Here is a 17,749-nt window from a genome sequence, read left to right as displayed (position 1 = left end):
CCCTCCCAGAGCCTGCCCCTGCCCCCCTCCCGCGCCCCAACCACCTGCCCCTGCCCCCTCCCGCACCCAAACTCCCTCCCAGAGCCTGCACCTTGAACCCCCCCCGCGCCCCAACCACCTGCCCCAGCCCCCTCCCGCACCCAAACTCCCTCCCAGAGCCTGCACCTTGAACCCCCCCCGCGCCCCAACCCCCTGCCCCCTCCCGCACCCAAACTCCCTCCCAGAGCCTGCCCCTGCCCCCCTCCCGCGCCCCAACCCCCTGCCCCTGCCCCCTCCCGCACCCAAACTCCCTCCCAGAGCCTGCACCTGCCCCCCTCCCGCACCCCAACCACCTGCCCCAGCCCCCTCCCGCACCCAAACTCCCTCCCAGAGCCTGCACCTTGAACCCCCCCCGCGCCCCAACCCCCTGCCCCTGCCCGCACCCAAACTCCCTCCCAGAGCCTGCACCTTGAACCCCCCCCACGCCCCAACCCCCTGCCCCTGCCCGCACCCAAACTCCCTCCCAGAGCCTGCACCTTGAACCCCCCCCGCGCCCCAACCCCCTGCCCCTGCCCCCTCCCGCACCCAAACTCCCTCCCAGAGCCTGCCCCTGCCCCCCCCCGCGCCCCAACCCCCTGCCCCTGCCCGCACCCAAACTCCCTCCCAGAGCCTGCACCTTGAACCCCCCCCGCGCCCCAACCCCCTGCCCCTGCCCCCTCCCGCACCCAAACTCCCTCCCAGAGCCTGCCCCTGCCCCCCTCCCGCACCCCTCCCGACAGTGAGGTGGGGCAGAGCGAGCACCGGAGGGAGGGGGCGGGGCCCGGGGGCGGGGCGGGGCTGCTCCCCTCGGGGCCCCCGGCCGCCCTGACCCGGGAGCAGGCGCCCACCTCCGGCCTCAGCCGGGCAGCGTCGGCAGCGAGAAGCCCGAGGCAGGAAGCCCAACCCCCCGCTGCCTGATTGGCTGCTCCGCCCAGGTACCGCCCTCGGCAGCGGCCCTATTGGCCAGCGCCGCCGCCTCCCCGGCGGGCCGAGCTCCTGCGCCCGAAGGGGACCGCGCCGAGCGCTCGCCCCGGCCAGTGCGGAGCCCGGAGCCCGCCCCGACCCCGGGCAGCCCCGCCCCGACCCCGACCCCGGCCAGTGCGGAGCCCGGAGCCCGCCCCAGCCCAGAGCCCGCCCCGACCCCGACCCCGACCCCGGCCAGTGCGGAGCCCGGACCCCGGCCAGCCCCGCCCCGCCCCGCCCGCCCCCAGAGCCCGCCCCGACCCCGGGCAGCCCCGCCCCAGCCCAGAGCCCGCCCCGACCCCGGGCAGTGCGGAGCCCCGAGCCCGCCCCGACCCCGACCCCGACCAGTGCGGAGCCCCGAGCCCGGACCCCGGCCAGCCCCGCCCCGCTCCGCCCCGCCCCGCCCCAGCCCAGAGCCCGCCCCGACCCCGACCCCGACCCCGGCCAGTGCGGAGCCCGGACCCCGGCCAGCCCCGCCCCGCCCGCCCCCAGAGCCCGGCCCGACCCCGACCCCGGCCAGTGCGGAGCCCCGCCCCGCTCCGCCCCGCCCCGCCCGACCCCAGAGCCCGCCCCGACCCCGGCCAGTGCGGAGCCCCGAGCCCGCCCCAGCCCAGAGCCCGCCCCGACCCCGCCCCGACCCCGGACCCCGGCCAGTGCGGAGCCCGCCCCGACCGCCCCCAGAGCCCGCCCCGACCCCGACCCCGACCCCGGCCAGTGCGGAGCCCCGAGCCCGGACCCCGGCCAGCCCCGCCCCGCTCCGCCCGCCCCCAGAGCCCGACCCGCCCCCGGCCAGTGCGGAGCCCGGAGCCCGCCCCAGCCCAGAGCCCGCCCCGACCCCGCCCCCGGCCAGTGCGGAGCCCCGAGCCCGGACCCCGGCCAGCCCGAGCCCAGACCCCAGCCCCGAGCCCGGCCAGTGCGGAGCCCCGAGCCGGGGTCGCCCCCCGCTGCCGGGAAGAGAGCGGCTGCAGGCTCGACATGGTGAGTGGCGGCTCGCGGGCGGTTGCGGGCATTGACCCCGGGCTCGGGCCGCTGGGCTGCGGACGCTCGCAGCGCCGTGTGACGGGCCAGGGAGGCCGGAGGGGGCGCCGGGGTGTGGGGATTGATGGGGCCGTGTGGGAGGCCGGAGGGGGCGCCGGGGTGTGGGGACTGATGGGGCCGTGTGGGAGGCCGGAGGGGGCGCCGGGGTGTGGGGATTGATGGGGCCGTGTGGGAGGCCGGAGGGGGCGCCGGGGTGTGGGGACTGATGGGCCGTGTGGGAGGCCGGAGGGGGCGCCGGGGTGTGGGGACTGATGGGCCGTGTGGGAGGCCGGAGGGGGCGCCGGGGTGTGGGGACTGATGGGCCGTGTGGGAGGCCGGAGGGGGCGCCGGGGTGTGGGGACTGATGGGCCGTGTGGGAGGCCGGAGGGGGCGCCGGGGTGTGGGGACTGATGGGCCGTGTGGGAGGCCGGAGGGGGCGCCGGGGTGTGGGGACTGATGGGCCGTGTGGGAGGCCGGAGGGGGCGCCGGGGTGTGGGGACTGATGGGCCGTGTGGGAGGCCGGAGGGGGCGCCGGGGTGTGGGGACTGATGGGCTGTGTGGGAGGCCGGAGGGGAGGAGGGCGAGGGCGTCCGGGAACAGGCGCGACAGGGCTGAGGTAATTCTGTGCCTCCGCAGGAGCGGCGTGGGTCTGTCGGGGGGGGAGTGTGCAGGGGTGGCTGGGAGCCGGTGACAGAGCATGGACACGCATCAGGGTGCAGCCGTGTTTATCTGTAGCCACAAAAACAACAAGGAGTCCCGTGGCACCTTAAAGGCTAACCGAGCACGGGCAGATTCCCATGTGGTAGGAACATCTAGAGGCCAAGAAACTTCAGGCAGTGGCGGGTCCAAAGTAGCAAGTGGGATCTGGGGCGAGGTGACATCTAGCAGTGGCCCCGTTTGGGAACAGGAGGGAATGAAGAGAAAGTGACTGCTAAGGCAACCTGATGGGGTGTCCAGATAGCATGGTGAGGGGTGCATTAGGAATATCTTAAGAGACGTCGTCTGGCCAATATCTGTGCCACTTGGGAGCCTGAACAGCCCATGTTTTGCACGGAGGTGCTCTCCATCATCTAGGACCTTCCCATGTATCCCACCATAAACTCCACTCTCCATGTTATAGCCACTTGTAATGTCTTGGCTGGACTTCTCTGTTCCAGATTCCTGAGCAGGACTTTGGAATAAACACTGAGGATTCTGCCCTTCAAGGAATCTGTCTCAGGTTTTACACTGAGCCCAGAGCAGGCCGAATCAGAGCCCTGAGAGTAAAGTCAGTGCTGTGAGGCTGCCTGTGAGCACAGAGATGATAGGAAAATGCAAAATCTTAGTGCCTTGGATTAAGGAGAGGGACACACACAAAGCCATCAACCTTCCAGAACAGGGGCTGGATGGCTGCCTCATCTCACCCAGACCTGAACTCAGTGCAGCCCACCCAGAAGCTCTCAGCTAGGGAGCGCATGTTCAGCAGCAGCATTTGGCAACCATGCTGACCTTAAAACTGGAAAGAGGTCAGCAGGGGACTAAGCTGAGGAGCCACAGTCTGCGTGGAAGGAGGCTGAGGCCATGAATCAGAGAAGAGCGGGAAATACCTAGACATGTAACTAGTTACAGCATTATGGTATATTGAGGTCTGTGTTGGCATAGAAAGCTATCGCTTTAAGAATGCGGGGAGGCGGGATGGGGGTGAGGTTCTGGTCCTGTTTGTAGGCTAGGTGACTCTGTGGAGAAGTGTCTGGGAGCACTGCAACAGTCAGTCTGAAAAAAGCCTGAAAAGTGGGATGAGTTGTGCTGTGGTCCCTTAGGGAGCAGTCTGTTTTTTCTCTCCCTGTGTTTTGGGTTCTTGGTGGTTGTTCTTCTGAATTGTAAGAAATACAGTAGTGTTATGTTACAACCTTCTAGTAAGAGTATTCTATGTTTTATCTAACTTCTCCATGTGTGTGTGCGCCATGGAACAGAACAAGAATCACTAAAGGGATAGGACCTAACTAATCGGACATTGGGGAGGAATTAACAAGAGGCAGTGAACATAAGTTGAAACAGCACATACTACATTAGCGTACCCAATAGAGGGGTCTGTGGTACACTGAAGGCTTCTGAGAGCAAAGGTATTCCTACCCCCCCCCCCCCCCGGAACAATTTTCTTGTAAGTGTGAATTTCACTCCAAGCATGAGGCTTGCAGTGTGTAGCCTAAACTGCACTGAAACTTTCCTTCGCTGTCAAGTGGTGGCTGGGTCCCATGGAGAGGTTGATAAGTCTGCTGCAGCGGTAGTTAGCAGAGGCTCATGCTTTTAGATTCCGAGGTCCCCAGGTTCAGTCTGTGTTACAGGTGCGATGTTGTTTACTCAAGCACAGCTCTATCTGATGTTGATAGGAGTCTGGCCTAGTCAGGAACTGTGTCAGGATCTCAGGTTTTAGCCCTTTTAAAGCAGGTTTTGAGTGTAGGTTTTCATAGCCCTCATCACTGAAACATCTGAGTGCCTCTGTAATATGCAAGCAGAGAAGCTCCTTATCCAAATTATCTGGCTGGGACAGAGGAGATGTGTAAAGTGAAAACAGCAGAGACTGATGGGAGGCGCCCAGCAGTGAGCCCCAAAGGAATAAACAGGCTGTTGGTGATGCAGTTTGTTGACACACCCCTTGATAGCCCTTCTAAGCTACAAACATTTAACATTAAGCAATGGGGATTTTGATAGCCAAGACTGTGAATCTGTCAGCAGCTGTTTGATCTGAACAAATAACCCACCCTGGGTTGTGGTGGGGGATGATCTGCACCCTGCAGAAGGGCTACGTTAACTGAGGGCAACTGGAAGTCACTACATTGTTCTGAATCCCGTTAGCTTAATGGTTGACAGTGCTTGTGTTGATGGAAAGGTTCAGCAGATGGCAACTCAAATGGGGCAGGGACTAGAGGGTGAGTCGTAGCTCACTAAAGAGTCACACCACTCTGGGCCCTTTGGGAGAGAAGATTTGGGAGGTTCATGAGGTAGGAAGAAGAGATGATTAAGCCAAGGCTACCAGAGCCTAGATCAAACAGAAGACTAAACGCCGAAATCTATAAACCAAGAATAGTTTGGGGCACTAAAGAAATCAAGGTGGTATTTGCTTTACCCTGTTATTACAGTACAATAATAGTCCCCTATTTATTGATCTTTCATCAGTGGCTCTCAAAGTGCTCTTCTAACATAATTTAAGCCTCACAACACACTTCTCTCCCCCCCCAACTCGTACAGATGAGTAAACTGAGGCACTGAGCAGTTAAGTGACTTGCCAAAGTTCACGCAGCGACTCGGTGACAGTGCCAAGAATGGAACCCAGGAGTCCTGACTCACCCATTGCCCATTCTAACCACTGGACCACACTCCCTCTTCCACTATGTTGGGGAGATGACGATCTTTTAAGATCCAAGCTTCTGCTGGTAGCTCAGCAGGAATGTAGTGGGTACAAGAGAAAGCAATATTTGTCCCCCATCTCTAAGGAAGCTGAAGCATTTAAGTGGCTTAGTTGGAATAAGCTTCCCAATGCAACAATCCAGGCCGATTGAACAAGCATTGGGAGGATGAGAAAGCCAGGGCCCTAATGGCTCATTTGGAAGATGGGGGTGGGGTCGGCTGGGCTTCCTGGCTTCCTCAGGCCCATGTTTCCAGTTGATAATTAAATTGCTCATGTTTCCCAGCAGAACCAGGGCGGAACAGGCTGTTCCAACATCAGCAAACTCCCAATAAATGACATTTGCACATTGTTTCATAAGCTGGGCTGACGTGTGACAGGGCCCCCACAAATGGGGAGCCATGGAGATTATCAGACTTTTTAGGACTCTGTGTTTGGCAAAACAGCCAGGGCTGTAGGACTTTAAAAAGCTAACTGGAACTATGTTTTAATTGCCTGCAGCCTCCCACCCCAGTTCTAAGTAGAGAAAGAAACTTGGATGCTCGGGGCCTGAGTTTGCTTTCACTTCCCTGGTGCAAGTGCAGAGCGGCTCCTCTGAAATCAATGGACTAACTGACGCGGGGTGAGAAGCAGGCCCGCTGGTCCTGTGACATCGGTTACTCTCTCATGGGATGGGGACTGGGCTTTCTCTGCTCACATAGACCCTCCCATGGAATGTTGTCCAGCACAAATGTTTGTTCTTGGCCTTTGATCTTCTAGTTCAGGGATCTCGAACTCAAATCACCATGAGGGCCACATGAGGACTAGTACATTGGCCCGAGGGCTGCATCACTGACACCTTTTCATACAACGATATAAAAGTATAGTTAAAAAATGAAGAGTAATATAGTATGCTATTAAAAGTCAATGTATTAACTTTTTTAAAACTGTAATGTGAAGAGGGGTTTTAAGGAATAGTTACAGGTGTTTATATTTTATTATGTGGTCAGTAACACTGATGATGATCTACAGTAACAGTCTATCAACATAGCTGTAATGGCAGGAACTTTTTAAAGTAACTATTCATACAAAATATGTTGCCACTTTTAACAAACATTCTTCCCAACTACTCACAGCAAAGAATCGTACATGTTGAACTTCATACCTCTGACTGCTCATCTAGTCCATGAATCCCCGCCCCGGCCCCGCCTCTTCTCCACCTCCTCCCCTGAGCACGCCCGTGTCCCCACTCCTCCCCCTCCCTCCTGGAAAGTCCTGAGCACTACCAAACAGCTGTGTGGTGGCAGGAAGCGCTGGGAGGTAGGCAGAGGAGCAGGGACGTGGCACCCTCGGGCAGGGAGGGGTAAGGGGAGCTTGGCTGCCGGTGGAGTCGGCGCCTGGGCCACGTGTTTGAGACCCCTTTTCTAGTTCATACTTGCTTAACTTGGTCCATAGTCCATTCCTTTACTAAATCAGTAGTTTCAAACAACAGACACTGCTCACTAGCTAACTGGGTCATATACAGCAGCATACATAGAACTCAGAGGCTTTTCTTCCAGAGCACAAACGTCTAGCACAGTGGTTCTCAAACTTTTGTACTGGTGGCCCCTTTCACATAGCAAGCCATGGAGTGTGACACCCCCCCCCTTAAAATTAAAAATGCTTTTAAATATATTTATCACCATTATAAATGCTGGAGGCAAAGCAGGGTTTGGGGTGGAGGCTGACAGCTCACGACCCCCCATGTAATAACTTCTCGACCCCCTGAGGGGTCCTGAACCCCAGTTTGAGAATCGCTGCTCTAGCACTTATGCTAAAGGAGATTTTATTTGAGTGGTGGTAATATTAAGGTATATAGACTGTGGATTGCAGCCACTAAGAGGCAACATAGGCGCACACTTAAGCAGGTCTGAGCACCCCACTCCAGTTGGGGTGCCACAAACATGTTTCCCTAGTGCATGACAGCCTCACATAATTCATTTTCCTTCCACTCCTCCCTATCCTGGATTACTTATCAGTTCTTTGCTCAGCCAGAGCAAGCCCACTAAAGGAGAGAGGAGTTCAGTGCAGTACTTTCATTTAAATATAGCTTCCTTTGTTAATGCAGGGCTAATGGTAAGCAAAAGGGAAAAGGATGGGCTCTAGTTAAATTTTAAAAAGAAGTGAATGGCTAGGAGGAAGGGCAAGTGTGGGGTTAGAAAAGATTTGGGGTAGAAGATTTGGGAGGTTCATGAGATAGGAAGAAGAGATGATTAAGCCAAGGCTACCAGAGCCTAGAACAAACGGAAGACTAAAGGCACAAATCTATAAACCAAGAATAGTTTTGGGCACTAAAGAAATCAAGGTGGTATTTGCTTTACATTGTTATTACAGTACAGTAATAGCCCTCTATTTATCCTCTTTCATTAGTGGCTCTCAAAGTGCTCTTCAAACATTAATAATTTGAGCCCCACAATGCATGTGCCCCACAAACTCGTACAGATGAGTAAACTGAGGTTGGGAGGAGAAGTGAAAGTGTGGCCGCATGCACAAACACCCACATAATTGTGGTATTTGGATGTAGGATCCCAAGATGGGAGAGGGAAGTAGAATGACTTTGGAATTTGATGTATAGCTGCAAAACCAGGGAAAGTGCTGCATAGTTAAAAATGAATGAATGCAAAGTCACAGGGTTGATTTTTCTTCCCATTTATGTCCTTGTAAATCAGGAGTAACTTCATGGAAATCAATGGTGGTTGCACGCTGATAGGGCCTTTATCAACCACTTTGCACCAGTGCAGGTTTAGAGCTGATAGCAGAATCAGACTCTAATACCCCCCCATTCTGCACTGGTTTCCAGCACACCAAGGGCAGAATCTTATTTGTATCTCAGCAGCACCTAGAGGTCCCAACTAAAGATCAGGGTTCCATTTTGTGTGTGTGTGTGTGTGGCGGGGGGGCGGGTCACAAACCCAGAGTGAGGCAGCCCCTGCCCTGAAGAGCTCGTGGACTATAAATAGACAAGCCAAAGGGGTGGGAGAAAAGGATATTGTGATCCCCATTTACAGCTGAAGAACTGAGGCCCAGAGATGTTAAGTGACTTGCCTCATGTCTTGCAGAGAGTCTGAAATCCAAGCTGGACTCCAGTGCTTTAACTTACCAGACCATTCTTCCTTGCTGACTCCCATATGGGGTTGGATTCAGAATAACTCCATAGGCTTTGGCAGAGTCACTCCAGATTTTCTACTGTGTAACTGAGAGCAGGCTCTGGCCTTGAAAGCGTGGCAGAGTACTGGTCTAGGATGACCGTATGCCGCATGCTCTGTGTTTTAGAAATCCTGGGTTTGCTGAACGAACCAGCTCCCACATGTCTTGCTGTTTTTAAGAATGGAATCATTTGCTCATCACCTGCTCCAGGGAATGTTTTGGATCCACCTCATACACTTGCTACATACACATGATTGTAAACATGTGGGCGCTGCAGGCAGCCAAAGGTGTGCCAAGATCGCAGTGCTCTAGCCAGGAGGAGAAGGTGGTAGGAGAAATAACAATGTGTAAACACCACAAGGTCAGCATTTCCCTCTGCTTTTAGCCACTCCATGCTCTACACAGCTCTCGGGGAAACTTCAGAGGAGAGGCCCAGGCTGGTGAATCTGACTGGAATCTGAGCAGAAGTTCTGTGGGGTTTCTGGAGACACAGCCCAAGGCTCAGATCTTCGGAGGTCTTTAGGCTCCTAACGCTCATTGAAGTCAAGATATGTTAAAGGGGCCAGCTTTTCATGGTCTCAGGTTGGGCATGGGGACCCAAAACTCCATAGTTCTGAGGCCAGAAGGGACCACTGTGATCAGCTAGCCTGACCTCCTTCATAACAAGGCAAACTGCGACAACCAGACTCCTCAAAAAGAACAGGAGTACTTGTGGCACCTTAGAGACTAACAAATTTATTTGAGCATAAGCTTTCGTGAGCTACAGCCCACTTCATCGGATGAATGCAGTGGAAAATACAGTGGGGAGATTTTATATACACAGAGAACATGAAACAATGGGTGTTACCATACACACTGTAACGAGAGTGATCAGGTAAGGTGAGCTATTACCAGCAGGAGAGAAGGGGGGGAAAAACGACAACTTCAAAAACAGACTCCAATGAGAGACTGCTGAATTGGAATTAATTTGCAAACTGGACACCATTAAATTAGGCTTGAATAAAGACTAGGAGTGGATGTGTCATTACACAAAGTAAAACTATTTCCCCATGTTTATTCCCCCCCCCCACACACACACACACACACTGTTCCTCACATGTTCTTGTCAACTGCTGGAAATGGCCCATCTTGATTATCACTACAAAAGGTTTTTTTCTCTCCTGCTGATAATAGCTCACCTTAACTGACCACTCTCGTTATAGTGTGAATGGTAACACCCATTGTTTCATGTTCTCTGTGTATTTAAAATCGTCCTACTGTATTTTCCATTGTATGCATCCGATGAAGTGAGCTGTAGCCCACGAAAGCTTATGCTCAAATAAATTTTAGTTTATAAGGTGCCACAAGTACTCCTTTTCTTTTTGCAGATACAGACTAACATGACTGCTACTCTGAACCCTGATGCTTAACAATGTCTCCCACCTTGTATTTAGCTGTGATACACTGGGTTACCTTTTCCAGACCTGTAGAAGAGCTTTGTGGAGCTCAAAAGTTTGTCTCTTTCACCAACAGAAGCTTGTCCAATAACAAAAGTTACCTCACCCACTTTGTATCTCTCCTATCCTGGGAGAAACATGGCTACAACACCATTGCAAATAACAATGGCAGATACGGAATTTATCCTATGTGTTAATTAGACATTGGAGTTAAATAGATATGAACAAAACAACATATTTCACTAGTTCTCTAGCCACCACAGATTCTTCTAGGCTAAACAAGACCTGATTTTCCATTTTCTTCATGGAGACCAAAAAACAAACAATTGGTTTGTTTCAGTCTTCCAAGGAGCTTTTATATGCCATAAAGAAGCAAAAAGTGGCACAATCCATTTCTTCCCCTTACGTAAGAACGGCTATACTGGGAAAAACCAATGGCCCATCTAGTCCCGTGTCCTGTCTTCCAACAATGGTCAGTGCCAGGTGCTTCAGAGGGAATGAACAGAACAGGGCAGTTATCAAGTGATCCATCCCCTGTTGTCCAGTATCAGCTTCTGGCAACTAGCGGTTTAGGGACACCCGGAGCATGGGATTGTATCACTAGAGCCATTGATGGACCTAACCTCCATGAACTTATCTAATTCTTTTTTTTTTAACCTAGTTATACTTTTGGCCTTCACAACATCCCCTGGCAATGAGTTCCACTGGTTGACTGTGTTCAGGGGTAGCAGGTTTGTGTAATTGTTGGTGGTGCCCAGAACAGGTCCAAGTCCCGCCTCCCTCCCCACCTGCCTAAGGCTCTGGGAGGGAGTTTGGGAGGGGGGAGGGGTCGGGCTCTGGGAGGGAGTTCGGGCGCAAGCTCTGGGTTGGGGGCTTGGGGTGCAGGAGGGGGTGTGGGTGTCAGGCTCTAGGAGGGAGTTTGCACGCAGGGTCTGGGCTGGGGCAGGGTTTGGGGTGTGGGAGAGAGTGAGGGGTACAGTGCGTACCTCGGGTGGCTCCCGAAAGCAACCCACACGCCCCTCTGGCAGCAGCTCCTGGACGGGGCCGGAGGGGTCACCATGCGCTGCTGTCTGCAGGCACCACACCACAGCTCCCATTGGCCACAGCTCAGGGCGGGGGTAGCATGTGGAGACGTGTCCCTCCCCGTGTTCCCCCCAGGGGCTGCAGGGACATGCTGGCCACTTCCAGAAGCGGAACAGGCGGGAAGCCGCCTTAGCCGTTGTGCTGCCTGGCCTTTTAAAATGATCTGTTTTAATTGATTCATTGAATTTCATCTGCCATTTGGTTGCTCAGTCACCTAGTTCAGTGAGATCCCTTTGTAACTCTTCACAGTTAGCTTTGGGCTTAACTATTTTCAGTAATTTTGTATCATCTGCAAATTTTGCCACCCTTTTTCCAGATAATTTATGACTATGTTGAATAGCATAGAGCCTTGGAGTGATCCCACTATTTATTTTTCTCCACTGAAAACTAACCATTTATTCCTACCCTTTGTTTTCTATCTTTTAACCAGTTATTGGTCCATGAGGACCTGCGTTCTTATCCCATGACAACTTATTTTGCATAAGAACCTTTGGTGAGGGAACTCCACTTGTCAAAGGCTTTCTGAAAGCCCAAGCACACTCTAGCCACTGGATCCACTTTAAAGTCCACTTTACAGTATGATTGTTCAGACAGCTGGAAAGTGCATATTGTTTACTTCGCACCCTGGAGAATGAGATCCTGCCAGGTGCTGAAGGCTCTGAGCTCTGTACTGGGTTCTCACAGACACAGCTCCTGTGTAACATGCACAGAACCATCCAAAAGGGAAGAACATTTACAAACAAGTGCAATCTCGACAGCCCAACCCCCAGCATCCTCTCTCTGCTTCAGAGGATATCAGGCAATCATTAGCAGAGGAAGTGATTCAGTGAAAGGGAACCTCTCGTGCGTACGCTCTCACGCAGCTGCACCTTGACAGTGTGTGGGCTGGGCTCTGTTAACACAAGCTTCAGCAGGGGCTCGCATATACAAGCTGCACAGTCCTCTGAGGTCTGGTGCTTCCCCCAGTATTCGACGAGAGTTCTTTTAAAGAGTCTCCTGGGACTCTTTTCCATCTAAAAGAATCATCCCAGGCCGTTGCCGCTGCCACCAGGCTGAATTGGCAAGAGGTAAGTCAGCTTCTGACTTCACGGAATTGTTCTTGTTTTTAACCTTTTAAAAAAATCGTCTGGGGAAGAGGGTCTGGTGCCTAGGGGACGCTGGGTTAGCAGTGTAGTTGCTTCTGTCTGGTGAAAGGGGTTTCTTCCAGGGGGCCTGGCATTGTCCAGTCTGGTTGGTTTCATTTGCTGAGACTCCATGGTGCAGTTATATGGTGGGATTATCATCTGATTGGAAGGATGGGGCTGAGCACACACATCCCTCTTGCTGGCAAATCTCCCTGTCACTGAATGGCATGTGCTGGGCTATGTCACTGCTTGTATGTCCACCCCTTTCCCCTGCCCTTTGCCTGCCTCGTCTATGGAGATAGTGAACTCTTCAGGGCAGGTTTGTGCAGTGCCTAGAACAACGGCGCCCTGGCTTTGGTTGGTCCCTAGACACCACCAAAATAAACCGAGTTAATAATAATGGAATGTGGGAAGGATGGGAATGAAGCTGGTCAATGGGAGTTTTGCACATGTGAGGATTATGGGATCTGATGCTAAGGCACATGACACCACCAGGGGCTAGGAAATGGATCAAGACTTGCTTTGGGAGGGATCATCCAACAGGCAGCCAGCTGCTCTGGGCAGATTTAGAACAGGGATTTAGGGCCAATTCGTGCTGCCAGTGAAGTCAGTGGGAGTGTACAGGTATCTGTAAGAACCTGTTGATCGGTCTTCCATCAGGGAAGGCATCGCTAGGGGGTCTCCTTCCAGATGGGTGCGTTGGTCACTTTCTTTTAGGTGTCCCCCAAAAGTGGCATTTGAGGGACCTAGTCAGTGTCATTTATTCAATGGGGTGCTTTAATGAAATGGCTCATTCTGGGGTACTTGTGCTTGGGATGCATAAGCCCAGTTTGGTGCTCTGATAACACAGCGGTGAGTGTGTAACAAATGCCAATGCAGAGAGATACCAGAACTCCTTGGAGCCAGATGGATGAGCAGGCAAAATGGACCACTTGGGTTCCGGGGCAGGTCTGGACACTGCAGGAGGAAGAGCAGGATTAGCCCTTTAGGAAGGGTATTTTTAAACCTCAAGGAAATGCCCAGCCTGTCTTTGCCTTAGTTTTCACCCCATTCACTAATTGCTGAAGCCATGTGTTCAGTGTGCGTCAGCTGTGGCTTCTCACTTCCCATAGTTCCAGTGACACTGTACAATGGTGGTCTTTTGAGATGCTACTTGCAGACTAACAGCCCAGCATCAGAAAGGCAGAAGTGTAACTCCCCCACAGGAGAAAGGGGAAGCAGCCCTTTGAGAAAGCGTGAGCTTATCTGCATGTATCCACAACTGCAGTGGAAACAACCAGAAAAACGGCTGCCCAGTTTTAACATGCTCTGGTGCGTAAGAGTCCTCTGAGCAGAATTAAACAAAGGCAGCTCCCCTTGTAATGACTGCATGTCCAAGGTGTCCCGCTATGGCAGGCAGATTCTCTAGCAGAGTGGACATTAAAGCGTAGATCTATGAGAGTCAAGGGGGCTTCTCTCACCAGCAGAGGTACGCCATCTCTCCCAGAAGCGGTAGCTATGTAGATGGGAGAAGCCCTCTGTTAACATAGTACTGTGTACACCGGAAGTTAGGTCGGTATAACTGCATTGCTTGTTCAAACCCCTGAGCAATGTGGTTATACAGACATAAGTTTGTAGTGTAAACCAAGGCTCAGAGCCTGTAAAAGTGGCTCCAAGGTGGCTTATCCTTGATGTTATTCTAGTGAAGTCAGTGCAGTTACATCTGGGATGAATTTGTCCCATTGGCTTTAGGCTAGGGCTCCCCAGTACTGGAATGGGATGGTTTTATAATTTGGGAGTGATGACAATGGGAGTAGTAATCTTGGATTTCTGTAGTTCCACTTGTCCTAAAGAAACCCAATGCACACCAAAAACCATTTACCCACGAATTGCTACTCTGTGAAACGGCAGCTCTTCCAGGAAAGGAAAGACACTAATAAGCCGCTTCATGTACTGCTGAAAGGCAGCCTCCTCTGGGGCCCGGCATGGCAGCGAATAGTCCACTGTTAGGAACGAAAACAAAGGGGACTGTATCCAGCTGAAACTGCAGGGTGGATCTTATTCTGCAGAATGTCGTGAACTGGAAAAAAGAAAAGGAGTACTAGTGGCACCTTAGAGACTAACCAATTTATCTCTAAGGGGCCACAAGTACTCCTTTTCTTTTTGCAAATACAGACTAACACGGCTGCTACTCTGAAACCTGTCATTAAGTGGAAAGCAATGTGTCTTAGACTGATTGCTCTTCTTTCCTATCACAGCAGTTCTCAAACTGTGGTCTGCGGCACTCGGTGGTCTGTGGAGAGCTGGCTGCCACATGGTTCCTTCCTTTTTTCCACCTGCTAAATTGCATTAAGAGAAGCTAAAAATATCTCCTTACTTTACTCTTCCATGTTGTCAATTACTGCCATCAGACAAGGATATTGTGCAACAGTAAACAGGAGGGAAACAGGGCCAGGCTACCTCAAACAGAAGGGGAACTAGGCCCCACTGATGATAACAGATAAGGGAGACACAGGACATTCTCTCTTTAAGATGTGGTCCTTTCTATGAAAATGTCACCCCCCTGGTCTAGGGCACGGTCCCTTCCTTTAGCATCCTGAAATTGCTTAAAAGAAGAACTTCCTTCTGTAAGCATGATCTGCCAATGAACGTCCTATAGCTTGTGGGCCTGTTTGCGTGATTCTTTTTTGGCTAGCTTTGTTATGCAGCCACTGAATTCTTCTTTGGAGCCTTTGCCTGGGAGCAAGGACTGTGACCTCGTCATTCTTTAGCCTGACCTCTCGCTGCAGTCCTCTGTTCTGCCCCCCTCTGATGCCACAGAGCAGCAGAGAGCCTGTGGTAGGGAAGCTGCTCCCCTTTGGCCTTTCAATATTTCAAAGGAAACCCGAAGGGGAAGAGAGAATTGGAGCTACATTAAATAACTATTTCCAAAGACTGATTTCATATCATAGAATCATAGAATATCGGGGTTGGAAGGGACCTCAGGAGGTCATCTAGTCCAACCCCCTGCTCAAAGCAGGACCGATCCCCAACTAAATCATCTCAGCCAGGGCTTTGTCAAGCCTGACCTTGAAAACTTCTAAGGAAGGAAATGTGGGAGCCTCGGGTTCAGTTCCCCGTTCTGTCTGAGGGAGAGAAGGCGTTTGAATAGAGGTCTCCCACTCCTCTCAGGTGCAAGCTCAGAACTACTGGGTTCTGGGATATTCTGCTGTGGGGCTCCCTCACTCTCTCCTGCTGAAGCTGTCCCACTCTGGATAAATAATGAATGAGCAATTGGACCGGGGGCCTGGACCCAGGGTCTGCTGCCCCCTAGGTGGGTGCCCTAGTGACTGACTACAGACCCATTCTCCCTCTCTCTGGCCCAATGATTCTTCCACTGTGACTAAATGTTTAACTAATTACTGGGCCAAAGCGAGTGAATGTCAGCCTGACACTGTAGTCCAGTAGTTAGGGTAGCCAGCTGGGAGTTGGAGACCCTGGGTCTAGCCCTACTTCTCAACTCCCTCTCTTTCTGGGAGGGGCAGTGACCAGGGCCATTCCTGGGGGCGGAGCCTGGGGCAGAAGTGACGAATCCGTCACTTCTGGAACCGACCCTGCTGGGCGGCGGATAAGAGAGGCTGAGGGAGGCAGTGCTTCTCCAGACAGCCAGGTGTGGCCCTGTCCGCACTCTGCCACCCCAGGGGCCTGCTTCAGCAGTGCCGCTGGGCTCCAGGGGGCTGGGCCATGCCGCTCTCCCTTCTGGCACTTGGGGGGTGGGGGTGCGGGCACTAGCCAGCCTGGGGCGGGGGCCAGTGGCAGTGGTGGGGGGCCATGGGTTCTGGGACATGCAGAAGGGGTGGGGCTGGGTTCACGCACCGCCCATGCACACCAGCCAGTCGCGCTGGCCAGTGGGGCCCAGAGCGGTTGCCCTGATTCGCCGTACCCTAGGGATGGCTCTGGTAGTGACTGCTCTTGGACTTTGCTCCCCTTTACACCTTACTGATTTCCGGCAAGAAACTGGATTTGCTGCCTCAAGAGGCATTAGCAGCCACAGCCTCCCCTCCAGGAGAGAGTGTCTGCCAGTGGCAGAGGAAGGGTTACTATGGGGAAGGTGGCATGTGCTCTCCTTACAGCCCAGCAGGAGATCTGCTAGCTTAGGGGCCTGCAAGGGGAGCAGCTCTCCCCATTGCTCCATGAAGTGATGATCAGGAAGCTCCACAAGGCAAAGTTCAAGGCATCTCCTGCCCCTTGTGCCAGGGGAGGGGAATCTGGATCTGGGAGAGTATGTCCCCTGCTTCTTACATCTATGCCAGGACAATGGTAAAGAATCACATGAAGAGCTGCTTTCTTCTATCACTGAACTAGGAACTCTGTTAGAATAAGGAAAACAGTATTAGCCCTAAGCCGCTCTGTCCTTCGCTCTGCTTCCCTGGAGAGCTTAGAACCTTTCTATCAAAGGGCATGCATGCCCTGTAGCGCCACCTTCAGGCTAATGTGGCTCTGCTGGGGCCTACCTTAGTTTCCCCTTTACTCGGGGCCACACAGTCCAGATATTCAAAACACTCCCCTTCTGGGATCCAATTATTAAGTCCTGCACAGCGTCTTTCAAAAGAGAACTCAAACTACAGCCTTCACTCCTTTTTCATCAGGGCCTAGCTCAGTCCCTCCTCCCTGACAGTCGATCTCCCATCACCTCTTGCCTGGAATTTGGCCTTTCCACAGGCCATTGGTGTCTTCCCCCTGTTGACTTAGGAGCCTTCTTGCTCCCTGCTATGCTTGCAGGCATCTGCAAATCCCCGTCTGCAGCTGCTTCCCCTTTTATAAGGTCCAGGCGCCTTCCCTGAAGCCCAGTTGGACAGCAGGTAATCAGTCAGCTGCACTGAACCCTGCCCCCTCCTAAAGGGGATAGTCATCCTGGCCCAGATCCACAAAGGTATGTAGGCTCCTAATTTCCACTGAAGTAAAGGGATGTGAGGAGGCTAAATGGATCTGGGGCCTTGTGCTGCTGTCATGCCCAGCTCCCTGGCACAGATTTAAAGGGACATGACACATCCTCCCAGGAGGGTCGTTAAGATGATGGATGAGAAAGGAAACCAGCCCACAGGGAAATGTTGCAAACATCACAGTAGGAATACAACGGTGCAGGGATTACAATACAGGGATGCCCTGTAAAGCAAATTGGGTCAAGAAGCTTACAAGAAGTGGAAGGTTGGACATATGACCAGGGAAGAGTATAAAAATATTGCTCGGGCATGTAGGAATGTTATCAGGAGGGCCAAATCGCACCTGGAGCTGCAGCTAGCCAGAGATGTCAAGAGTAACAAGAAGGGTTTCTTCAGGTATGTTGGCAACAAGAAGAAAGCTAAGGAATGTGTGGGCCCCTTACTGAATGAGGGAGGCAAACTAGTGACAGAGGATGTGGAAAAAGCTAATGTACTCAATGCTTTTTTTGCCTCTGTTTTCACGAACAAGGTCAGCTCCCAGACTGCTACGCTGGGCATCACAAAATGGGGAAGAGATGGCCAGCCCTCTGTGGAGATAGAGGTGGTTAGGGACTATTTAGAAAAGCTGGACGTGCACAAGTCCATGGGGCCGGACGA

General features: G+C 53.1%; 1 protein-coding gene across 2 annotated transcripts in view; it reads left to right on the top strand.

Annotated features, from left to right (window-relative positions):
- The first annotated feature begins 1,788 nt into the window (after nucleotides 1-1,788).
- The window catches only part of ECE1 (endothelin converting enzyme 1), a 114,261-nt gene continuing 98,300 nt past the window's right edge, over nucleotides 1,789-17,749 (top strand). Inside the window, exon 1 of one of the 2 annotated variants that reach the window (XM_048825435.2) lies at nucleotides 1,789-1,959. In XM_048825435.2, coding sequence (XP_048681392.1) covers nucleotides 1,957-1,959 — 3 coding nt within the window. In that variant the 5' untranslated portion in view covers nucleotides 1,789-1,956. Of the gene's footprint in view, nucleotides 1,960-11,979; nucleotides 12,135-17,749 lie in introns of those variants that run through there. The other variant, XM_048825436.2, reaches the window with a different exon arrangement.

This window comes from Caretta caretta, chromosome 18 (genome assembly GCF_965140235.1).
Source record: "Caretta caretta isolate rCarCar2 chromosome 18, rCarCar1.hap1, whole genome shotgun sequence".
NCBI classification, from domain to species: domain Eukaryota; kingdom Metazoa; phylum Chordata; order Testudines; family Cheloniidae; genus Caretta; species Caretta caretta.
The sequence above is the reverse complement of the archived record's forward strand: the minus strand, read 5'-3'. Positions and strand labels throughout refer to the sequence as shown.